Source organism: Sinocyclocheilus grahami, unplaced genomic scaffold, assembly GCF_001515645.1.
Source record: "Sinocyclocheilus grahami isolate Dianchi unplaced genomic scaffold, SAMN03320097.WGS_v1.1 scaffold62.1, whole genome shotgun sequence".
In the NCBI taxonomy this organism is placed as follows: domain Eukaryota; kingdom Metazoa; phylum Chordata; class Actinopteri; order Cypriniformes; family Cyprinidae; genus Sinocyclocheilus; species Sinocyclocheilus grahami.
In genome coordinates, this window is record NW_015505241.1 from 1015547 (window position 1) to 1036724 (window position 21178).

General features: G+C 36.4%; 1 protein-coding gene across 1 annotated transcript in view; it reads right to left on the reverse strand.

The window, feature by feature from the left end:
• LOC107584726 (protein-methionine sulfoxide oxidase MICAL2-like) overlaps positions 1 to 21178 on the reverse strand; it is a 74868-nt gene that overhangs the window by 51364 nt on the left and 2326 nt on the right. Inside the window, exon 2 of the mRNA XM_016271440.1 lies at positions 3656 to 4011. Coding sequence (XP_016126926.1) covers positions 3656 to 3916 — 261 coding nt within the window. The 5' untranslated portion in view covers positions 3917 to 4011. The remainder of the gene's footprint in view (positions 1 to 3655; positions 4012 to 21178) is intronic.

Consider the following 21178-nt stretch of genomic DNA (forward strand, 5'->3'; position numbering starts at 1 on the left):
TGTAATGAGTGTTAGCGTATAATGCCACTGTATGATTTGTTTGCATTGCCCAAGTAGTCACGCATCACAAAGTCACAGCTGTAAGCATATGTCTAGCAGACTGCACACATGCTCAAACATACACAAAGAGAAGAACTTGACTTTCCCAATGTGGGAAACAGTGCCTCTTCGCATGAGCTCACAGAGTCTGGGTCAGGAGCTCACACTGCTCAGACTGAGGAACGGCTCCAAGTATTTACCACAAAATCCAGTGGTGAAACCACAACACCACCCCTGAAAAACAGCCCAAAAATGTATGAGAAGAATTTAAAAGACACTTTTTGAGTCAACTTTATTTAACTCCTGCTCAATGTGGGAATCCATTTAAGAGTCATTCTGTGAAACAGATCAAGTATTAATAAAACTGCATTGTGCCATACCAAACTAACATTAAAAAACACTAATATATATTTGGAAATTAATTTTTTTTAAAGAAATTATTGCTTTTATTCAATAAGAATGCAACTGATCAAATATGATAGTAATCATTGCAAAAGATTTCTATTTCAAATATATGCTCATCATAAGAATCTAAGAGTTTCCTGAAAGTTTTAACAAAAAAATGTTAAGCAACACTTTTTTTAACATTAATAATAAGAAGAAATGTTTCTTGCACAGCACATCATCAAATTTAGGATGATTTCTAAAGGATTGTGTGTCACTGAATGCGGCAGTAATGATTTTTTTTTTTTGCCATCACAGAAATAAATTACATTTTAAAATATATTAAAACAAAATAATATTGTTTCAAATTTTAATAAAAATGTATAATGTTACTGTTTTTACTAGCGCTGTCAAACTATTAATCGTGATTAATCGCATCCAAAGTAAAAGTTTTGTTTACATAATATATGAGTGTGTGCTGTGTATATTTATTATGTATATATAAATACACACACGTGCATATATTTCAGAAAAATATGTTATGTTTATACATCAAATATATTTATATATAATATAAATTATATGACTATAAATATATATTAATGTAAATATTTTCAAAATATACGTATACTGTATGTGTGTGTATTTATATATACATAATAAATATACACAGTACACACACATATATTATGTAAACAAAACTTTTATTTTGGATGCGATTAATCGCGATTAATCGTTTGACAGCGCTAGTTTTTACTATATTTTTGATCAAATAAATGCAGCCTTGGTGAGCACAAGAGACTTCGTTCAAGTTATTGTTACTTCTAAAATATAATAATATAAAATAATATGTGAGAAGAAAAAAAAAAGAGTAATAAAAAAAGAAATTAGCACAGCTAAAATTGTGTATAATCAGAATCAACTCTTCCTGAAACCTGTGTAGTAATCAATAAACAATTTACACATGTTAATAAGAATGATACAGAAATAACAAATATCACTGCATGAATTACAATTTAAAAATTATTTTAGCATATTTTGCTTGCAGTGAATGTCTAAACTTTTAGATTAAGCTTCTGTGTTCTTTGCAATGGTGATAAAGCCAGTGTAAAACAATAAACCAGGCAGTTCAGCTGTCCCGCTGGTTGATAAAGAGACAATGAGCTCATATCCTGGGCAGACTGTGAATCTGGCAGACAGTTGTAGGCTGGTGAGCAGTGATATCGTGTCACTCTTCCTAAACCCCCCCCAACTCAACTCAAGTCACAACAGGATGAAGGGGCAGATGGTCTGTTATTCATCAGGATGTTAAAACACCTTTCCAATGACTGTTTAATGTGCAGAATCAACTAAATAAGCCATTTGAAGGTTGGCTTCCAGATGAGAGAAGACACTCTCTGTTGCTCTCAAAACATTGCTTTGTCTGTTTCAGCAATTCAGAAAGTCAGCCTCTGACTCAACCAATGGCGTGAGTTTGAGATGCAACAAGCTGTTTGTCTGATGAATGGCGATGGAAACAGAGAAAAAGTTGTGTTTAAGAAACCCTAAAAATTCAAACTAGTAAGGGTCCAATGCTTAATATGTGTATTTAAATACTCCTATGAGCCATTTTGCAGTTACAGCATACCTGGCTTGTCTGAACCAGTGCCATTAGGCAACACTGTTCTGGCTTTGATTAAAGTGTGCAGAACAGCCCTTCGTCAGGACTACTGTATATAATTACCATCTTTATTACAAAGAGGTAAATTACACTCTAAAAAGAGCTGCATAATTACGCTCCTTTACATCAGAGACGTTTTATTACCTTTTATACCTTTTATTGCACGTATGAAGTGAACTTGTTAAATTATGCTCTCTTTGAAACACCAAACACTCACTAACAATAAGCTGAGCTTGATTCCTTGCTGCCTTTTAAAGTAAGTGTGTGTGTGTGGGTGTGTGAGAAGGGGGAAGTTCTCATAATGAACAAGACAGAGACAGGTTTGGAAATGTACAGGAATTTGTACTATCTTTATAATTTTGCGATATATAAGATTAAGTGTCAGGTACGTTTTGTGTATGAAACGGGATATTGATAGGGATATTATGACTCAAGTTAAAATTTCAAAAATGAAAATTCTGCATTTGTTCACCCTCGTGTCTTTCCACAGACATCTGTTTAACTTCAGAAAAACTAAATCCATCCATCCAGATATGCTTTATATTTTCTCCTTATTTTTGTCTATCCATCAAAAGTCAACACAACCAAAATTCAAAAACCAAATAAAGACATTGTAAAAGTAATCATTTTATCATCATCACTTTATTTTAAGGTTCAATTCTCGCTATTAACAAACCATTAACTCTGACTTTTGCCTCAATAAACTCCTAATCTGCTGCTTATTAATAGTTAGTAAGTTAGTTGTTAAATTTAGGTGTTGGGTAGGATGAGGGATGCAGAATATGGTCATGCAGAATGTGTGCTTTATAAGTACTAATAAACAGCCAATATCTTAATAATATGCATGCTAATAAGCAACTAGTTAATAGTGAGAATTGGTCCCTATACTAAAGTGTTACTAGTAATCTATTCGAATCCAAGTCTTCTGATGAAAAATGATTGATTTCTATTAATCTAATATGGTAAACATAAGCTGAAATGTCTGTGCTTGATGTGCACGAACCAATGAGATTTGTTCTTGCATGTAAAACTCGCATATTGAGCTTATGTGACATGAGGGTGAGAAAATTATGGCATTTTTGGGTGAACTATCCCTTTAAACTTGACGCCTTGATAGTACAATGATTGGATGGATGCTAAGGTGGTGCTTTGCAGTTGCGATGGGGTGTTCTGGCAACAATAAATCAGTTTGTCATAAGAAAATCCACACAATTCATTATGATTCATTATCAGTTCACAAATGGCACAGGGCGACTTACAGTATGTGTGACTTACTGTATGTGTTATAGTATGAGCAATAGTAGATGTTTGCCTCACCACACACCACAATTAAACTATAATAAAAGAGTCAGAGAGCACTCGTCTAATGAACAACATGTGTTCATGATGTTATATATATAATGATGTCATAGCATACAAAAACCATAGCCCAAAATCAGGGCAAATCTTAAATGGAATCTATAAACCACCTAAATGTTTGGTTTATAAAGATCTCAACAAAGGTTTGCCAGCTCATTTAAACGTCATAACATATTCCAGTATTGTTATTGTCTTGGCTTTTTGCAAGCTTACCTTGATGCCCTCGCAGGCTTTGCCTTTCTTGTACTCTTTGTGGCTGGCTCTCTTGTCCAGCTTGCTCCAAAGGGCTTTGGCTTTCCAGCAGGTCACCATGCTCTTCAGGTCGCTGTAGAAGGTGCTGTGCTCCAGAGGGTCAAGCTCCAGGTAACTGCACATAATATTAAAGGCCTGCAGGGTGCTTTTACAGTCAGTGGCCTGAACAAAGTTCTCAAATAGCCGTCCTGCCTGGTTCTTCTCATCTTCGGCTTCACCCATCGTCTATTTTGCGGGAGTGTAGACACTGTGCTTGTGATATCTTGCTCCACTGAACAGCTACACCCACACTTCAGTCTCCTCACTCATGGTGAAATCTGAAAAAAATTATAAAATGTCTATTAATTTGAATATTTAAAAAAAAATGTATAATGCTTGGACATTCAAGTCAAGTCATTGTCATGACGCTCATTTAAAAAAAAAAATCTTTCATTATCATTTCTTAGAAAATAATAAAAAAATAAAAATAAAATAAATACATTCCCTTTTTTCTGCCAAATTAAAGTCATGTGATGCAATTATGAAAATGCGATTTTTAATGAAAATGCAAGGTTAGTTCACAGTGTAAAATCTCATATGATACACCAAAAAAGTATGATATATATAAAATATGAATTCATATCTAATTCATTATACAGGTAAAATAAAATATATAAATAGAATATATAAAATTTTGCATATTACTATTGATTAAAAATTGTATAAAAGTTTTTAAAACCATAAATACAAAAATTTAATTTCTAAGAATTTACACCTGCTTTAAACATTTTTTTTTAATATTTAAATATTTGTATCTTTATCTTTGACACTCATTGACGTCATTGCCAGGAAAAAAACTATATAAAATGTTAATCCACTGCAATTTAGGTTGCCATACTATACTATTGCCTAAGGCAGGAGGCCACACAAACTGCAGAAACCTACTCCTTCAAATGTTCGTAATCTGATACATTAAAAAAGTCCATCAACAACAATAGAAGATGAAATATCTTATTTTTTTGACAGGCATGAAAAAAGCAGAGCCTGTATCGGTTACATCTTAACAGCGGTTTGACGTCAGATACAACGCATAATCCATCCACAGAATCTTACTGTTGACTGGAGATAACAGCTGATTTAACCAGACTGCCAGCCATGCACTTTTGCATGAAAAAACTGTTTATCTTGCGGCTTTGCCCTGCTGAACCGTGAACAGGACAGAGGTGCGCTTTTGCAGGCAGTTGGGGACACGTCGCTACCCTGGCAACAAACTCCACTGGTGTGTATTTTTAGTGAACTCCCTTATACAATTTCAATAAACACACTTTAAAGACGCCACAAAACATAAGCACAATAAACCTAACACCACATAGAAAAGCCCTTCACTGTAATTATACACGCACAGTCTGTGAATATTTTATTAGATACAAAATGTCTAAATGTTCATAATATGTGCTGAAAATGAAATCATGTCCTTTCTGTTTGCATATGAAGATGCCTTGAAAGCCCATGAAAGCAGACATGGTATGTTTGCTGTGGTAATACTAGACTCATTTTACTCCAGAACATATTTTTCTTTGGGACAGGACATCCCCTTGATTTTGTGGTGAGTCAATGTCTAGTGGTATAAAGGGAAAGACAAGCATATTTTTTACTCTTTTTATATCCCTTTCTTTCAAATGAACCATTATTGTATGATTTCCTTCTTCTTTAGAACACAGAAGGAGATATTTAGCAGAATGTTCAAGCTGCTCTGTTCTATACAACAAAAGTAGATGCTAACCAGAGGACAAAACATTATATCTCAATATTTTCTGGAATTTCGTCAGTAATGATAATTAGACAATATTTTGCTTGAGTGTGTTTTTGTGCTTTTCATATTCTTCTTGTTCTGTACAGTGGTTAGTTCACAGCACTAACAGAAATTAACTTAATTAGGCTACCTTTTTAAAAAAAAAAATAACTTCACCCTTAAGGGTCGATGTTTGCCACCTTTAATTGATTTCCTAAGGCATTTTTATGTTTACAAAGGCATTTTCATTTTTAAAATCTTATTAGATGCAGACTAAGCAAATGAAATCTGTATTTTTGCACTGCAGAAGTAGCACAGAAACTGTATCTAAATCAGCATTTAGATGAAGTTGCACTGCAATTACAACTTCATAAATAATATGAGATTAATGTATTTTTTATGCTTGTAAATATGAAAAAACCACAAGCAGGTGTCGACAAGTCACTGTCTTAATAAGTGAGTCACTGAATCATTCAAACTGTTTGTTCAAACAGCTGATTCATTCAAGAATGAAGCAAGTGACTTATAAATGGATCAGTGAATCACTGATTCGTTCAAAAAAGCAGATTCCTACAGGAACGAAACCCCACTGTGTGTTGCACAGACTCGACAGCTTTGTTCGGAACTATTTTTGTTTGCGTAAACAGACAATTTTGACATAAAATGGTGTCTAAAATGTAACTTACAATATTGTATTCTTGAATAAAATCAATATCCCATTTTGCAATCATGCTTATTTAGACAAAACAGCATGTGTGCTTGTGTGATATTGCTTAACTATATCGCACAGGAATATAAAGGACAAAAACTCACCATATTGCATATTGAAATTTTGACAGTCTAACTCCATTCTGTATCCCACAGTGAAAGCATGCAATCTCAAGACATGTTTGTTTTGTTTTTTGCAAATTGAGTTACATTTGTATCGTAGACAATACATATTGTTCACTTCAAGCTTCATAAAGGACAACACCATGTAAAGTCGTAGGCTAAAATGTATCTCTGTATTCCCAGAAAAATCTTAAGGTACTAACTTTGACTATGCAAAAGCTTAAACATTAAGATAATGAAACAGATGTGGATGAGCCAAACTGTAATTCTCAGGTGAACTATTGCTTTAAAAACAGACATGAAGCTGAAACACGGGCAGTAGTAAATGTATCTCTGCAGTTACCTGAATATTTCAGTGCTTCCATAAAGTCCTTCCCTCCCTCTTGGTCATTATGTATACATATCATTAATACTGTTATAAACTTGCAGTCAAATATCCACTTCTACCGTGAGACAGACAAATCAGTCTGCATTATGAGGCATGATGGCAGTTGTAGTGAGGCCAGATCTCAGTGCTGGGTGTGACTTTAGGACACTGGTTTGCTAGTGGTGGTCTAAGTGAGGGGATGTGTCAGCTCTTGTCATGTGGGTGTTTGATGAACTCCTTCTGGAGACAGACGCCTGCGTACACTGCATTCCAGCAGCCAGAAGCCGAACATAGTTGTGCATCAGACCACACCTCCACAGTCACTCTTATTTATATGAGTGTGAGAACAGGCTCTGCAGAGGCACTGCAACGGACACAACTGAAAAATATGAGAAACACCTTAAATGTACTGCTTTGTATTTGTATTATGCACCTGATTAAGATATAAGGGTCTCACTGCATTAAAAAGTTGTCAAATCATGTGATCTGCATACAGAGGCGGACAGTAACTAAGTACATTTACTTGAGTATTGTACTTAAGTACACTTTTTGAGTATCAGTACTTTACTTGAGTATTATTTTTTCTGGAAACTTATGACTTTAACTTCACTACATTTGAAAGACAAATATTGTCCTTTCACTCCACTACATTTCTATCAAGATCCTCAAAGTAGAAAGTCGTTAGCAGCTTTGAAAGTCAGTGGGTGATTTTTTTCTTCTCTAAAAACGGTCTTTTTTCAGACAGTTGATCAGTAATCACTCTTGGGACTACATGAAGTGATTTCCCAGCATTTTTTGAGCACTGACCAGTTCCAAATGTGATATTTATTTACAATAATAAGTAGTTAATATTGTGGTTTATATTAGACACAATATTGTCTGAATTTGCTAAATTGTGTAAGTGAAAATATTACATATAAAGCCACAGAAGAACTGTTGTGTGTCTCCTAATAAAACACAAAAAGTTTTTGACTGAAGCAGCACTGCAGACCATTCTGTGTGTGGCATCAAAGTACAGCGAGAGCGATCAGACAGCATTTTTAAAATTTTAATTCCAAAGATACTACAAGCTAGTCAGTGTATTCAGTAGGTGTAATGTATTGTAAGTTGCTTTCAAAGGTATTGCAATTATTATATACAACAATAACAAAACAGTGCATGGACACAAAAAAGGAAATTTACTTTTGGTATTAAGTACTTTTAAAAGCAAGTACTTCTGTACTTTTACTTAAGTAAAAATCTGTTTTTACAACTTTTACTTGTAATGGAGTAATATTTGACCAGCAGTATCTGTACTTTCCCTCAAGTAATGGAGTTGTGTACTTTGTCCGCCTCTGTCTGCATACCATAAGAGAGCCAAACTGATTTTAAGTTGTGTCACTTCCTTCTGAATACGTGACATTTTTTATTGATATGTTAGGAATTAAATAATACTTGCTTAAAGGGGTCATATGATGCTTTTTTAAAGATCATTATTTGGTGTATTTGGTGTAAAAGAATATGTTGACATGCTTTAATGTTCAAAAAACACATTATTTTTCAAATACTGTACATTATTGTAGGTCCTCTATGCCCCGCCTCTCTCAAACGCTTCGTTTTCTACAAAGTCCCTCCTTCCGACAAGCGCAGTCTGCTCTGATTGGCCAGCTGACCCAGTGCATTGTGATTGGCCGAACACCGCAAGCACTCGTCGGAAATGTAACGCCCCTTACCATAATCGCGAGCTTCATCTTTCAAAATAAATGTAAAGACAGAGCCCGAAAGGGGAACAGAGTCGCGTGACAGACACAGTGATGAAGCTGGTCTCTCTCGCTCTCTCTCTCACACACACACACACGCGCATATGCTGCTTCAACACTAACTGCGGTTACTGAAACCACGCCTTCTTTCTTTGCGTGCACATTTGGGCGGCATTATGCTAATATTTCCACATAGTGAGGTAGATATGTGGGGGCGTGTTAGAACGAGCCGTTTTAGGGGGGCGTGGCAGAGTCTTAACTTTGATAAAGAATATCTCTTTGGTTTTGAGACTTTAGTCTTTGCAACTTCAGGGATCTTATCTATGCACAATCAGCTTGTAACACTCCAAAGAGAAAGGGAAACTTGAAATCGCATCATATGACCCCTTTAAAGGGATAGTTCACACAAAAATGAAAATTCTGTTATTAATTACTCACGCATGCACACGGATACGTTGTTTACATTCAGATCAAAGCGTAAACAATGTAAACAACAAATCCACATACATACGTTGTTTACGTATGTGATACTCTCCAAAATGGCACTAAAGGGTGACGCGGACAGTGTTGTGCAAGTTACTTCCAAACTGTAATACATTATAGATTACGTGTTACTGTTATTTAAAAGTAATTCCTTACCTTACAATATTACTGTCTCAGAATTGTAATGCGTTACACGACTCCTGTATTACTTTTGAGTTACTTTCACCAAATTAACTACAGAAGCAGAGCTCAAGGTAACACTTTATTTTAGGGTCTCTTAACTAGTTGCTTATTAGCATGCATATTACTAGAATATTAGCCATTTATTAGAAGTAATTAAGCACATATTAATGCCTTATTCTACATGACCTTATTCTACATCCCTAATCCTACCCAATACCTAAACTTAACAACTACCTTACTAACTATTAATAAGCAGCAAATTAGGAATTTATTGAGAGAAAATGTGTGTTCCCTATTCTAAAGTGTTACCATACTTAACATTCTAAAATGACCAAATGTACTGCAGAGCATTTTACATCCAGTAGAAGGCTATATGGATACATAATGACTGTGGGCTATCCAGGCTACTAACAATATAGCTTATAATTGGCAAAGTGAAGGCTCAAGACAATGCCAGAAAGGATGACAGCCAGAATCACAAACGATCCAAGTCTGTTAAAAGTATGGTAGAGGTAAAGTGATTATCTGGCAATAGCTTGGGTCTATTCATATTAGACACAACAGGACTATACGTAAACTCTAATGACAAGATGCGCATATGTCCATCTCGCGCATGTACAGTCTTCTGTCATCTTCACCCATAAGCCGCTTTTCCACTGGCCAGTGCGAGCCGGGGCTTACAGCTAGCCAGGCTGGGCTAATAGCCTCAGACCTCGAGCACAGAGAGGCCGAAATCATGCCACATTTGCCTCGCGGCACTCCTGTAAAACCCGCCCTAAACACACCTTCACTGGACTACGTCACACAATACAAAGTTCCACAAGCGAGAGGGAGATGAATGAAATAAATCGCTAAACAAATATATCAGAAGCTGTTGTTTAGTCTTTATTTACAAACTTGGACACCACACGCGGTTATTGACTGACCACGAACAGGAAATATAACTTACTTGCGGCATTTTTGATTCGTCTCGCAGTCTTGCTGTTTTTTTTTTTCTTTGAACAATAAAATTTTGGGCTAAAAGTGTGTTGTAACACATGCGTTACTGAACATGTACCGAGTAAAATATAACTATAAATGTATTATTAATGCCTTACACTACTGCGTTACAGCAAACAGTAATCAGTTACTGTTTTTTTACTTAGTTACTTTTGTAATGCGTTACTCCCAACACTGGATGCGGAGGAGATGAATTGTTGAACAAAGTCGTTATTTTTGTTTTCTTCGCGCACGAAAATGTTCTCGTAGCTTCGTAAAATTACGGTTGAACTACTGATGTCACATGGATTATTTTAATGAGTTCCTTGCTAAGTTTCTGAGCCTTGATCGTGTTAGGATTCTTGCTGTCTATGGGAGGGTCAGAGAGCTTTCGGAATGTATCAAAAATGTGTGTTCCAAAGATGAACGGAGGTCTTACAGGTTTGGAACGACATGAGGGTGAGTAATTAATGACATAATTTCCATTTTTGGGTGAACCTTTAATGCAAAAAACAAACAAAAAACAGTATGTGAAAGAGTGCACATTAACGATAAATCATTCAAATCGTCCTACGGTCCATTCACACCAAGAACAACTGTAAGGATAATTATATTAGCGTCCACTCCAATGGCTGATAACGTTCTGTTACTTTAAATGCTCTCACTCTTTAAAGTTAGCTGGATTCTGATTGCCTGATAATGTACATAATAACAAAAACAAAACAACATTCTGAAAGTGATTCCAATGTTATCATTCCTCTGTGCAATAACCATTGTAGTATTTTTTAAACTGCTATCTTTATAGTTATCGTCTACTGTGTAAGCGGGCCTTTATGGTAATCAAATGTTATGTAAAAGGGTCAATGAAAATAAGAGTGTCCACAAAAATGAAAAGGAAAATTGTTTTAAAAATCAAATTTAAGATGCATGTGCAAAGTTCTTGTACAACTTGTATTCATGTTGTTTTTATGCAGTTTTCACAATAAGTTATCCAGGTTTTCAATGCATGCACAAAATGTGCATACTGTGCACAGTACACATACTGCAGAAATAGTAAGAATACTATATTAGTATGCCAATCCAACATAATCAGAGACTTTCAGCTGAATTATTTTATTACAAAAATGCTTGTGTTAAAGTATCATAAAAACACAACCACTTCGCCACAAGAGCAGCTACTGCCTCCAAACCCAAAGCAACTATAATATGTGGTCATTTTAGTATGTCTGCTTGGAAGGCAAAATTAAAATGTGTCAATAACTATAACTGAGCAGCTGGCATGTCAGGCTTCATGGATGGAAGAAAATAGCTATTAGATCCATCTGTAGAGGCATTCCTCTTGAGCAGTGGAAGGCAACACACACTGTCCCTCCGTTTGCTCTTTCAGCTGAATCTGCATTGTGCAGACTTGCATACCATGACTTCACCATCTGACAGAATGGAAAGGGCCACTGCGGGTAGACGGCACTAACCCACAGAACACCAGTAAAATGTGCACACATGCATGCACACATATCCCTGCATGCACACACGAGAGGGAAAAAACATTACTGGGAATAATTGTGGCAGAGCACTTATTAAAATGCTATCAAGTCTGCCCTTTAATGTGTTGATGGGAATTCCAGTGATGTTAAATATATCCTACAGTAATACCTCTGCCTCAGATGCCATCTATTTCTACTAATACATATCAAGTTGCGTTATGAATGAATGTGAAAATTAATTGTAAAAACAATATTGTAATATTGTAAAAAATATTATTACAAATTAAAATAAAAGTTTTCTATTATGTCATTTTAAGAAAAATACTTCTGAGTGTGTAACAATAGTAGGCAAGCTTTGGTACATATACATAATCATTGCGTCTTTAACGGATCACTCTGTAGCTTAGTTATGTGTGCATCCAGTCATGATTTAAACTGCCCTGTCAATCATCTTGTCACAGTTAACGTCATCCAAATTTCGCTTAATGAGAAATGAAGCAGCAAGTTGATCTGCCAGTTGCACGTCTTTCATGCAGAGAACTGTCCTCATGTGTTTGCATAATGATGCATTTAAAAGTTAATGACCAAATATATCTTTATAAAAGTTCAAAATGTTGTTGCAGAGGAAATATAAAGTTTATAATGTTAAATAATATTTTTTCATCAAGTTAGATATTGATTATTAATCACTAAAACCACTTTCTCTACTTGTCCCTCGGCCTCGCATATCTACCATGTTTGTAGTTTTTAACACATTTTTTATTTGTGTTTGTAGTTCTAATCGAATCCTCATCCAACTCGCAATGGTTTGTGGGCAATATTAGCTATTAGAATGTGCACAGATCTGCACTTTGAATTTCCATTGGAAATAGTAAACCATCGGGCTACCATTTCAACATTATACGATTTGGGACACACTAATTCTAATTTCGAATACTATTTAGGATGGATAGTATGGACATTGGGACACAGAAACTGTCTTGTGGGGGGCTAAGTTCCCATCATGCACAGTGACTCAAATGCATAATGCGAATGACTGAATTACCAATTTTTTATTCTTCTACTCAGTACAATTAACTACTTTGAGCATTAGGGTTTACAGAGATATATTAAAAAGACAATCATGGTTATTAATCATATATGAGACACTGATTTAGTTTTCATGTTTGGAGCCAATTTGATGAACTTAAGTCACAGTCCACACCCTTTATTACATTAAAACTTTGTATGTGATTTTATAGGGGACAGAGTCCAATAAGACACAGTCTGCCGGTTTGCAAATGACTGCAAGAAAAACAGATCCCAGACATGAAGCGTGCAGTTTGCTGTTGCTGCTGTAGAGAGTTTCCAGCTATCAGACCAAACAAAAGGAAGCTGATGTCAGTGAGGAAGCAGAGGGAAAGCTGGGAGCCGAAAGTAACGGACTTAATTGCCACCCGATACAAAGGAAACCAGGAAGGAACCCCCATCTGATAAGCAGACATTACGCCTGTTAGCTGCATGGCAATCTCAGAAAACAATGTTTCCCAGCATCCCTCGTGGGCTTAACCTTTCCCCGCGGTGCAAACACGCTCTCGGTGTCTCATACTTGCAGTAAAGACACTGCTTCAGGAAAGACTGCCAAAACAAAAGGAAGCCATCTTGGACAGAAGTACAAACAGTGTGTTATCTAAGTGGCCTCAGTGAACGTCTCATAAGAAAGTCATTCATTCACACAGAAGTGAGAGTGCGAGACAGAGCAGCTGCGGGCCGTCTTAGAGGTTGCCTGACCCTTTCCAGAAGGACATTTATCTTAGGACACTCATGCAAGTTTGGCAAAGCACTCTGGAGAATAACCATTTGCAGAGATGATTATACAAATAGCTTTATATGCCTCATTCTTTCACTTTGAGAAATAATATGTTAGTGAAAATAACTAACAAAAAATTTACCATAACAGTAATGATAATTCTGGGGGGAAACGCTCAATTAATATAAGAGTAAAGTGAAAAAAAATTGCATTATCATTGAAGTACTACTGAATAATGCAACCCAGGCTCACTGTAAACACAATTCATAAAGACTGATTGTCGATTAATAACGTTTTTTGCGCAATACTATGTTATGACCTCAATACACTTTACCATAGTGCATGATTTGTAAACGAATAAATTTTTACATTTACATCACATAACCAGCACCTGCTCTTAACCATATGTATGGCTTTTCTGACATAGTAAACTTGCTCGGTAGCACACCTGGTACAGTATTGCCTTATAGTGCGGGGCACTGAGGTACGAGTCACTTCATTTCTGAACTGCTGTGATACGTACAACAGCCAACGTAGCAAAAGTTGCCAGATTCACATTTATCTGTTTTGAATCAAACTAAAAGAGCTTTTACTGCCACTCACTGGACATTTTAATTCGAAATTGTTGCAAAATGTGCAAGAAGCAACGTAATAGCATTTGGCAGAAATGTTGCTACAGGCACAGTTTTTCCAATGAGCCTGGATTGGAATTACATTCTAAATGCATCTCTGTAACATCGTGTTGCCTCACTGTGCTTTTACACTCTTAAAAATAAAGGTTCCAAAAGGGGGTTCTCACAGCGATGCCACAAGGAAACCAGTTTGGTTCCCCAAAGAACCTTTCAGTGAACAGTTCTTAAAAGAACCATTTTTTCTTAGAGTGAAGAACATTTTAATAATCTAAAGAACCTTTTTCTACTGTAAAGAACCTTTTGTGGAATGGAACAGTTCCATGGATGGTAAAGGTTCTTTGTGGAACCAGTGATAAAGAACCTTTATTTTTAAGGTTGTACATGGGATTTCATAGCAAGGTTTGCATCACATTTTTAGAGTGACATCACAATGACCATTGAGATTGTTTGGAGGATATCATATATCATCATACTGCATGAGGCAGCACTGGATTCTGACACCTAATAAATGATCTGAGTCAACCGCACGTCCTCAGTCAGGACAAGCTTTGACTCTGCAGATATTAGAATCCTGTGATGGGCTCTGAGGATCAACTTGCATTACAGCAGGGCAGAAATAGTGAGGCAGAAGAATTGATATGTGAACAGACAGGCTCAGAATAGACAAGTCTCATGTTTCAGGAGAAAAGAAAAACACATGGCCAGGCAGATCATCTGCTATCTGTAACAGGCCACCTGAAGCCCACTGTGGCCTCCTCACTTGAGACCAGTAGATGTCAGAATCCCTTTGATCTAGTCCCAATCATTTAGATAGATATGCTAGTCTCGCGAGTTTGTTTAATAGGAGCAAAGGAAGCAAAGTTTCCTTACGTTAGCAAAGGAAAACCAGTCTCCTCTTGGTTTATATCGAAATCCTCCGACATTTTTCTTTGCAAATCTTCAGTTTGTACTTCAAATTCGTGACCGGCGTTTTGTTTTGTTCTCTCTCCGCATTCGTCAATCACGCAACGCCGACGTCTTACGTCATCCACCGGAACTGCTTCAGTGTATGACAGTCAGCGGAAGTGAGAGAAAAGTGTTTATTACGTTTGAAATATGGATATTTTTCTTACAAAACTCATGGATTCGCTACAGGGGGCCTTTATTCATCCCCCCGGAGCCATCTGCGGCACGTTTTATTATGAATGCGCGAGTTTTATTTGACCACTTGAGGACTGTTCAACTGCAACACCCGCTGACTGCAATGATAGAGCTTGGAATAGCCAGGACCATTTTTAATATAACTCCGACTGGATTCATCTGAAAGAAGAAAGTCATATACACCTAGGATGCTTTGAGGGTAAGTAAAACACAAGCTAATTCTCATTTTTGGGTGAACTAACCCTTTAATGTGTGTGGTTACCTGGATGATCTACCACGGTTTTTTGTTTTGTGATGGTTGTTCATGAGTCCCTTGTTTGTTCTGTAACAGTTAAACTGAGCACTGTTCCTCAGAAAAATTCTCTGTGTCCTGCACATTCTTCAGTTTTCCAGCATCTTTTGCACATTTAAACCCTTTCCAGCAGTGACTATGATTTTGAGATCCATCTTTTCACAATTGAGGGACTCAAACACAACTATTAAAAAGGTTCAAACATTCACTGATGCTCCAGAAGGAAACACGATGCATTAAGAGCCAAAAAAATTTTTGAATTTGAAGATCAAGGTAAATTGTACTTAATTTGTCTTCCGGGAAACATGCAAGTATCTTCTGTTGCTTCCGAAGGGCAGTACTAAATGGAAAAAAATTATATTTCATCAAAATAAGAAAAATTGGGACATCTTCATCCAGTTCAAAAGTTTTCACTTTCCCCCCAGCTCTTAATGCATCGTGTTTCCTTCTGGAGCATCAGTGAATGTTTGAACCTTTTTTAATAGTTGTGTTTGAGTCCCTCAATTGTGAAAAGATGGATCTCAAAATCATACAGTCACTGCTTGAAAGGGTTCAAATATGCAAAAGATGCTGGAAACCTGAAGAATCTGCAGGACCTGGTAAATTATTTCTGAGGAACAGTGCTCAGTTTATAACTGTTCAGAACAAACAAGGGACTCATGAACAACCATCACAAAACAAAAAACAGTGGTAGATCATCCAGGTAACCACACACAGTATTAAGAACCAAGGGTTCCCAAACTTTTGAATGGGGTTATTTTAATAATTTCAGCAATTTTTTTGTCTTGTGGACTAAATGTGAACATCTTTTATGTAAAATATATTTTGCATGCCACTGTATATAGTTGCAGCCTAAACAATGCAATAAAATAAAACAAAATAAGAATAGTCTATTTTGATTTAATGGTGACTTCAATGATATTGTGGTTTTCATTACTATCAAAAATTATGTGCATTTCGAAGCTAGTTTTATACATTTAAATCTTGTGATGCTTATCTTAAACCTGAGTATTCTGTTCTGTCAAATCAGTCCAGTCACATTTATTTATATAAAAAATGCTTTACAATACAGACTGTTTCAAAGCAGCTTCACGTTAAACAGAAAAAAATAACAATGTTAATGTTCTAAATTCATCAATTATTAAACAAATTTAATTTCAGCTGTAAAGCAGCTCTACAGAAGACAATAGAGTCATCATTCAGCTTAGGTCAGTTCAAATGTCATCACAATCCAATAACTCACTTCAGTGTCGATGTTGTAAAGTTAGTATCATAATCCAGCTCAATTTAGTTGCTCAGTTTATTTGAGATTTTTTTCACAACCAGTGTCAGTGCAGTTAAATTGATGAAATTACTGAATATTAATTGTCTGAGCAAGCTAAATGTGACGGTGGCAAGGAACCAAAGGAACCAAGTTCTCCTCCTAAATGAAGCATAATACAAAAATGCATTTCAGATTTGAATATTAAAGCAGAATTCTGTAGAAAACACTGATGTGATGAAGACTAGACATGACAGTCTTATCTAGATATATACAGTTAGCCAGATATTAGTGTTGATGCTTTTGTGAATCCTTCTGTTCTATAGAGTCAAAAGCATAACCTTCATCTTCACTACGACCATACTGTTTTTCAGCGAAGTGAGTTCCTCCAAAGATCATGCTCTCCTAAGAGCCACTGTAAACATAGGTATCTGCTTATTAATGAGACTTCATTATATTTTTGAATTGAGTCTTGCACATATTCACCCATCTGGGCGACCTTTACAAAACTGCAGAAAAGGAAGCGTGGACTCGTGGAAAGGTGTTTTTACAGGGGAAAAGGAAGGTTCACAGGTCTAATCTAAAACAGGGCTCCAGTCTGACGTCTGTGCTACATGTCATGTTTTTGATCCAGTTGCCACGGAGACCCTAAATATTGTGATGTATTTAAATGCTTTATTGTGCTAGTTGATGATGAGCTCATGGAGAAATGTTGCTTTTATTTTAGGATGATGGCTTATTTAGTGTGTCCGACTGCACAGTTTAGAAACCGTTTACAAACTCCCTGAGTGCCAAACTTGTGTTTAAATCAAGCTTTACTGAAAACCACCCATTACAAATTGAGACGGCGCTGCCAGTAGATGCACTTTTAATCCAACACCGCGAGGCCTTGCAACAGAATGTCTTCAATGATTCATGAAACGCTAAGAAAGCTGAATTCATGCCAACAGTTTTAATGTCAGTCAGATTTGAACATTTTCTGCCCTTACAAATCACCACCACAATGTTGTGGGTGGTTGCCAGGGAATTGCTAGTGGTTACTAGGGTAACTGCAACTTTTTATCTCACAATTCTGACTTTTTTTATCAGAATTGCAAGTTTATATCTCACTATTCTGACTTTCAGACTCGCAATTGTGTTGTAAAGTGTTATAAAGTCAGAATGGCAAGATATTAACTCGCAATTCTGACTTTTTTCTTGCAATTCCGAGTTTATATCACAATTTTAAGAAAAGAAGTCAGAATTGTGAGGAAGTCAGAATTGCAAGAAAAAAGTCAGAATTGCGAGTCACAATTCTGAATTTATTTTTTGCAATTGCAAGTTTATATCAATATTTATTGCAATTCTATTGCAATCTATTGCAAATATTTAATGCAATTCTAAATGTTATAAATTGCAAATGCAAATTTATACCATGCAATTCTGAGAAAAATCTCAGAGTTGCGAGATATAAAATCGCAATTGCAAGAAAAATAGTCAGAAATGAGTTTATAGAGTTTATATATTTTTTGCAATTGTGAGTTCATATCTTGCAATTCTGAGAGAAGTTAGAAAGTCAGAATTGCGAGATAAACTCGCAACTGTGAAAAAAGTCAGAATTGTGAGTTTCTCAGTTCTGAGTCAAAATCAGTTCTGACATTATTTTTCACAGTTGTGAGTTTAACTGCTGCAATTCTGATTTTATAACTTTCAATTGCACATTTATATAACGCAATTCTGAGAAAAAAAGTCAGAATTGCGAGATATAAACTCACAATAGAGAAAAAAAAGGTCAGAAGAGATTACATCTAGCAATTCTGACTTTATTTTTCGCAATTGCGAGTTTATATCTTGCAATTCTGATTTTAAAACTTGCAATTGCAAATTTATATCACACAATTCTGAGAAAAAGTCAGAATTGTGAGATGCAAACTTGCATTGTGATATAAAAAGTTTGTTTGTTTGTCAGTGGCAGAAACAGACTTCCATACAATTCCAACTGTATGAGTTACTTATGTAACCCCTCTCTCCCAGGTCCTCACTGCCACACCTCGTTCTCGCTCCGAGTGGGTCTCCGGCATGGGAGGCGGACGCACTGACAAGGAGTCTAAAGACTGCAGCTACTAGCGTCAGTCGCTAGTGCGTCTCTTGAGATCAGGGGAGTGAGGTTTACCTGCACAGAACCTACCGCTGGCCTCCGTTACACTCACCCCCCTAAGCCTCACTCCCATCCGGGTCATGGCACCAATGTAATCCCTCTCTCCCGGGTCCTCACTGCCACACTTCGTTCTCGCTCCGAGTGGGTCTCAAACCCGGGTCTTCGGCATGGGAGGCGGACGCACTAACAAGGAGGCTAAAGACTAGTCGCTAGTGCATCTCTTGGAGTGAGGTTTACCTGCACAGCACCTACCGCTGGGCCTCCGTTACACTTACACACTAAATAATTATTCATTTTGGGTTTGTTCAAATCACTAGTGTTGGTTCTGAGTCCACCTTGTCTAGTCCTAGTCCTTAACCAATTGAGTTTGTGTGGGAGACGTTCATTAATGTCTTTTTATATTCATTTTATGCTCTTACTTATTTTTTATCTTTCATGTTACACATGACGCAAATTTGTCTGTTCTCCAAAATGTCAAGAGTCCATGTCATGTTCGAGTACAATTCCATCCAAGTCCAACTTCATTCATAATCGCAGTCTGAGTCCGAGTTGGAGTCCCAGTCCCCCAGCTCTACAAATCACTAACGCCAAGTATGAAAAACAGTAATAACAAAGGCTTAACAAAGGTTACCAACTGCCATTTTTGTGAACACACCAAATAAGGGGACATCGTTGGCCAGAGTTTAAATAGATCAAAGTATAAAAACTTATAACAGATTCCCAACATCCAGATTTGCATACAACCGGATCATTTTCATGTCCTGCCAAAAAGCATTCTTTCCACACTATTTCTGTGCTTACATCAACATGGCAAAGCTCCTCAGTAGAAATTCCTTATTTAACAGTAACACATGGACTAACTTCTGACAAATGAGGGTGTTGGAGTACATAGTGTGCAGAACACACAACTGGCAGACTGCGTTTGGCAGTGTCGGATCCAGACGATATCTTCAGAGGGATGCTGCACTACTGCACTGCAGTGGCCAACAGAACGGACCGTTATTGAGGAAATTCCAGCCAAACAGACAGAAAGCTGGTTTAAATAAAAATGTGATGAATGTTTATCAGACTTTCAAAATGTTGAATGCTATGTGGACTGTAAAAACAGGAATGTATCACCTCTGTCGAGGTGATTTCAATGTGTCTAGTGTCAAGTGATTTCAAATTTAATCATACCACTTTTATTATTTGCTGATTAAATACGCAAGCCTGCAAAAACATGAAGGTGGTACTTGCAGCTTGAATTGCTCTGACGGAATAAGGTTTTGTCATTAAGAATTGCACTATTTTTATGTTTGAACTTTTGATAATTAGATTTTTTAAAAATCAGATTTAATTTGCAATAAAAAATATTATAATTAGGAAGTGTGATTCACGTCCTCATGAGGGAAAGAGATGTTTTCAGTTTTGTAAGACAGGAAGTTATTGCTCATCCACAGAGGAAGATGAAACTGTTTTGTGGCTGCCTTGTTCATCAAAAATCTCAGTCCAACCTTCACCAGAGTTAAAAACTACATGAAGATTGTCTGTATGCTTATGTTGAAGTGTTTGGGATGTGGCTTTTAATGATGAGACCTTTTTTGTAATCAGGCTCTCAAAAAGTATATAACAATTTGGATATAGATTTATCGGCCAACATATCGGTTATCGGCTTTCAAAAATAAAGAATAATCGGTTATCGGTATCGGCCAAAATTTTCATATCGGTGCATCCCTATTTATAATATATCATAAAGATACGCATAATATCTTATAATAGAAACTGAGATACATTCTAATGTTTACTATGTTTACATTATGTTGTTTTTGAAAAATAAGAATGTGTTACTGCAATTGCAGTTGTTTACAAAAACACATAACTGGCACGTTTCAAACACCACTCTTAAAAATAATAGTTCTGCAATGGTTCTTTGTTACTGAGATGACTAGATGGGTTACAACAGCAATATTTTTGCTTGATTGTCATCTCCAGACAGCAAACTTCAGGTTGAGTGCAAACAATGGTGTGTTTAAAGTCCAAAAGGTGAATGTGCTGAATATCCAAAGGGTGAATTTCCAGTTTCCCAATATTCACTGGCTGGAATATATTTCTAAAAGAGATCCGGACAAAGAAAACTGTGTGAAAATCGAGTGGTGTTAAATATACTAAACTTCACACAAGTTCAAGTGCAGGTTGCTGAACAAGCCACTGATTCCTTGAAGAAACATTAAAGGGAGTATTATCTTTCTCACACTGAGAACAACCAATCATTCATCTCTCTCTCTCTCTCCCTCCCTCCCTCTCTCTCCCTCTCTCTCTCTCTCCCTCACTCTGCATTATTGGGATCTTTGTGTTTCTGATTTGACAATGTTCTCAGTTTTTTGCGAATAGTTTGGCAGTCTTGATCAAACCAATTTT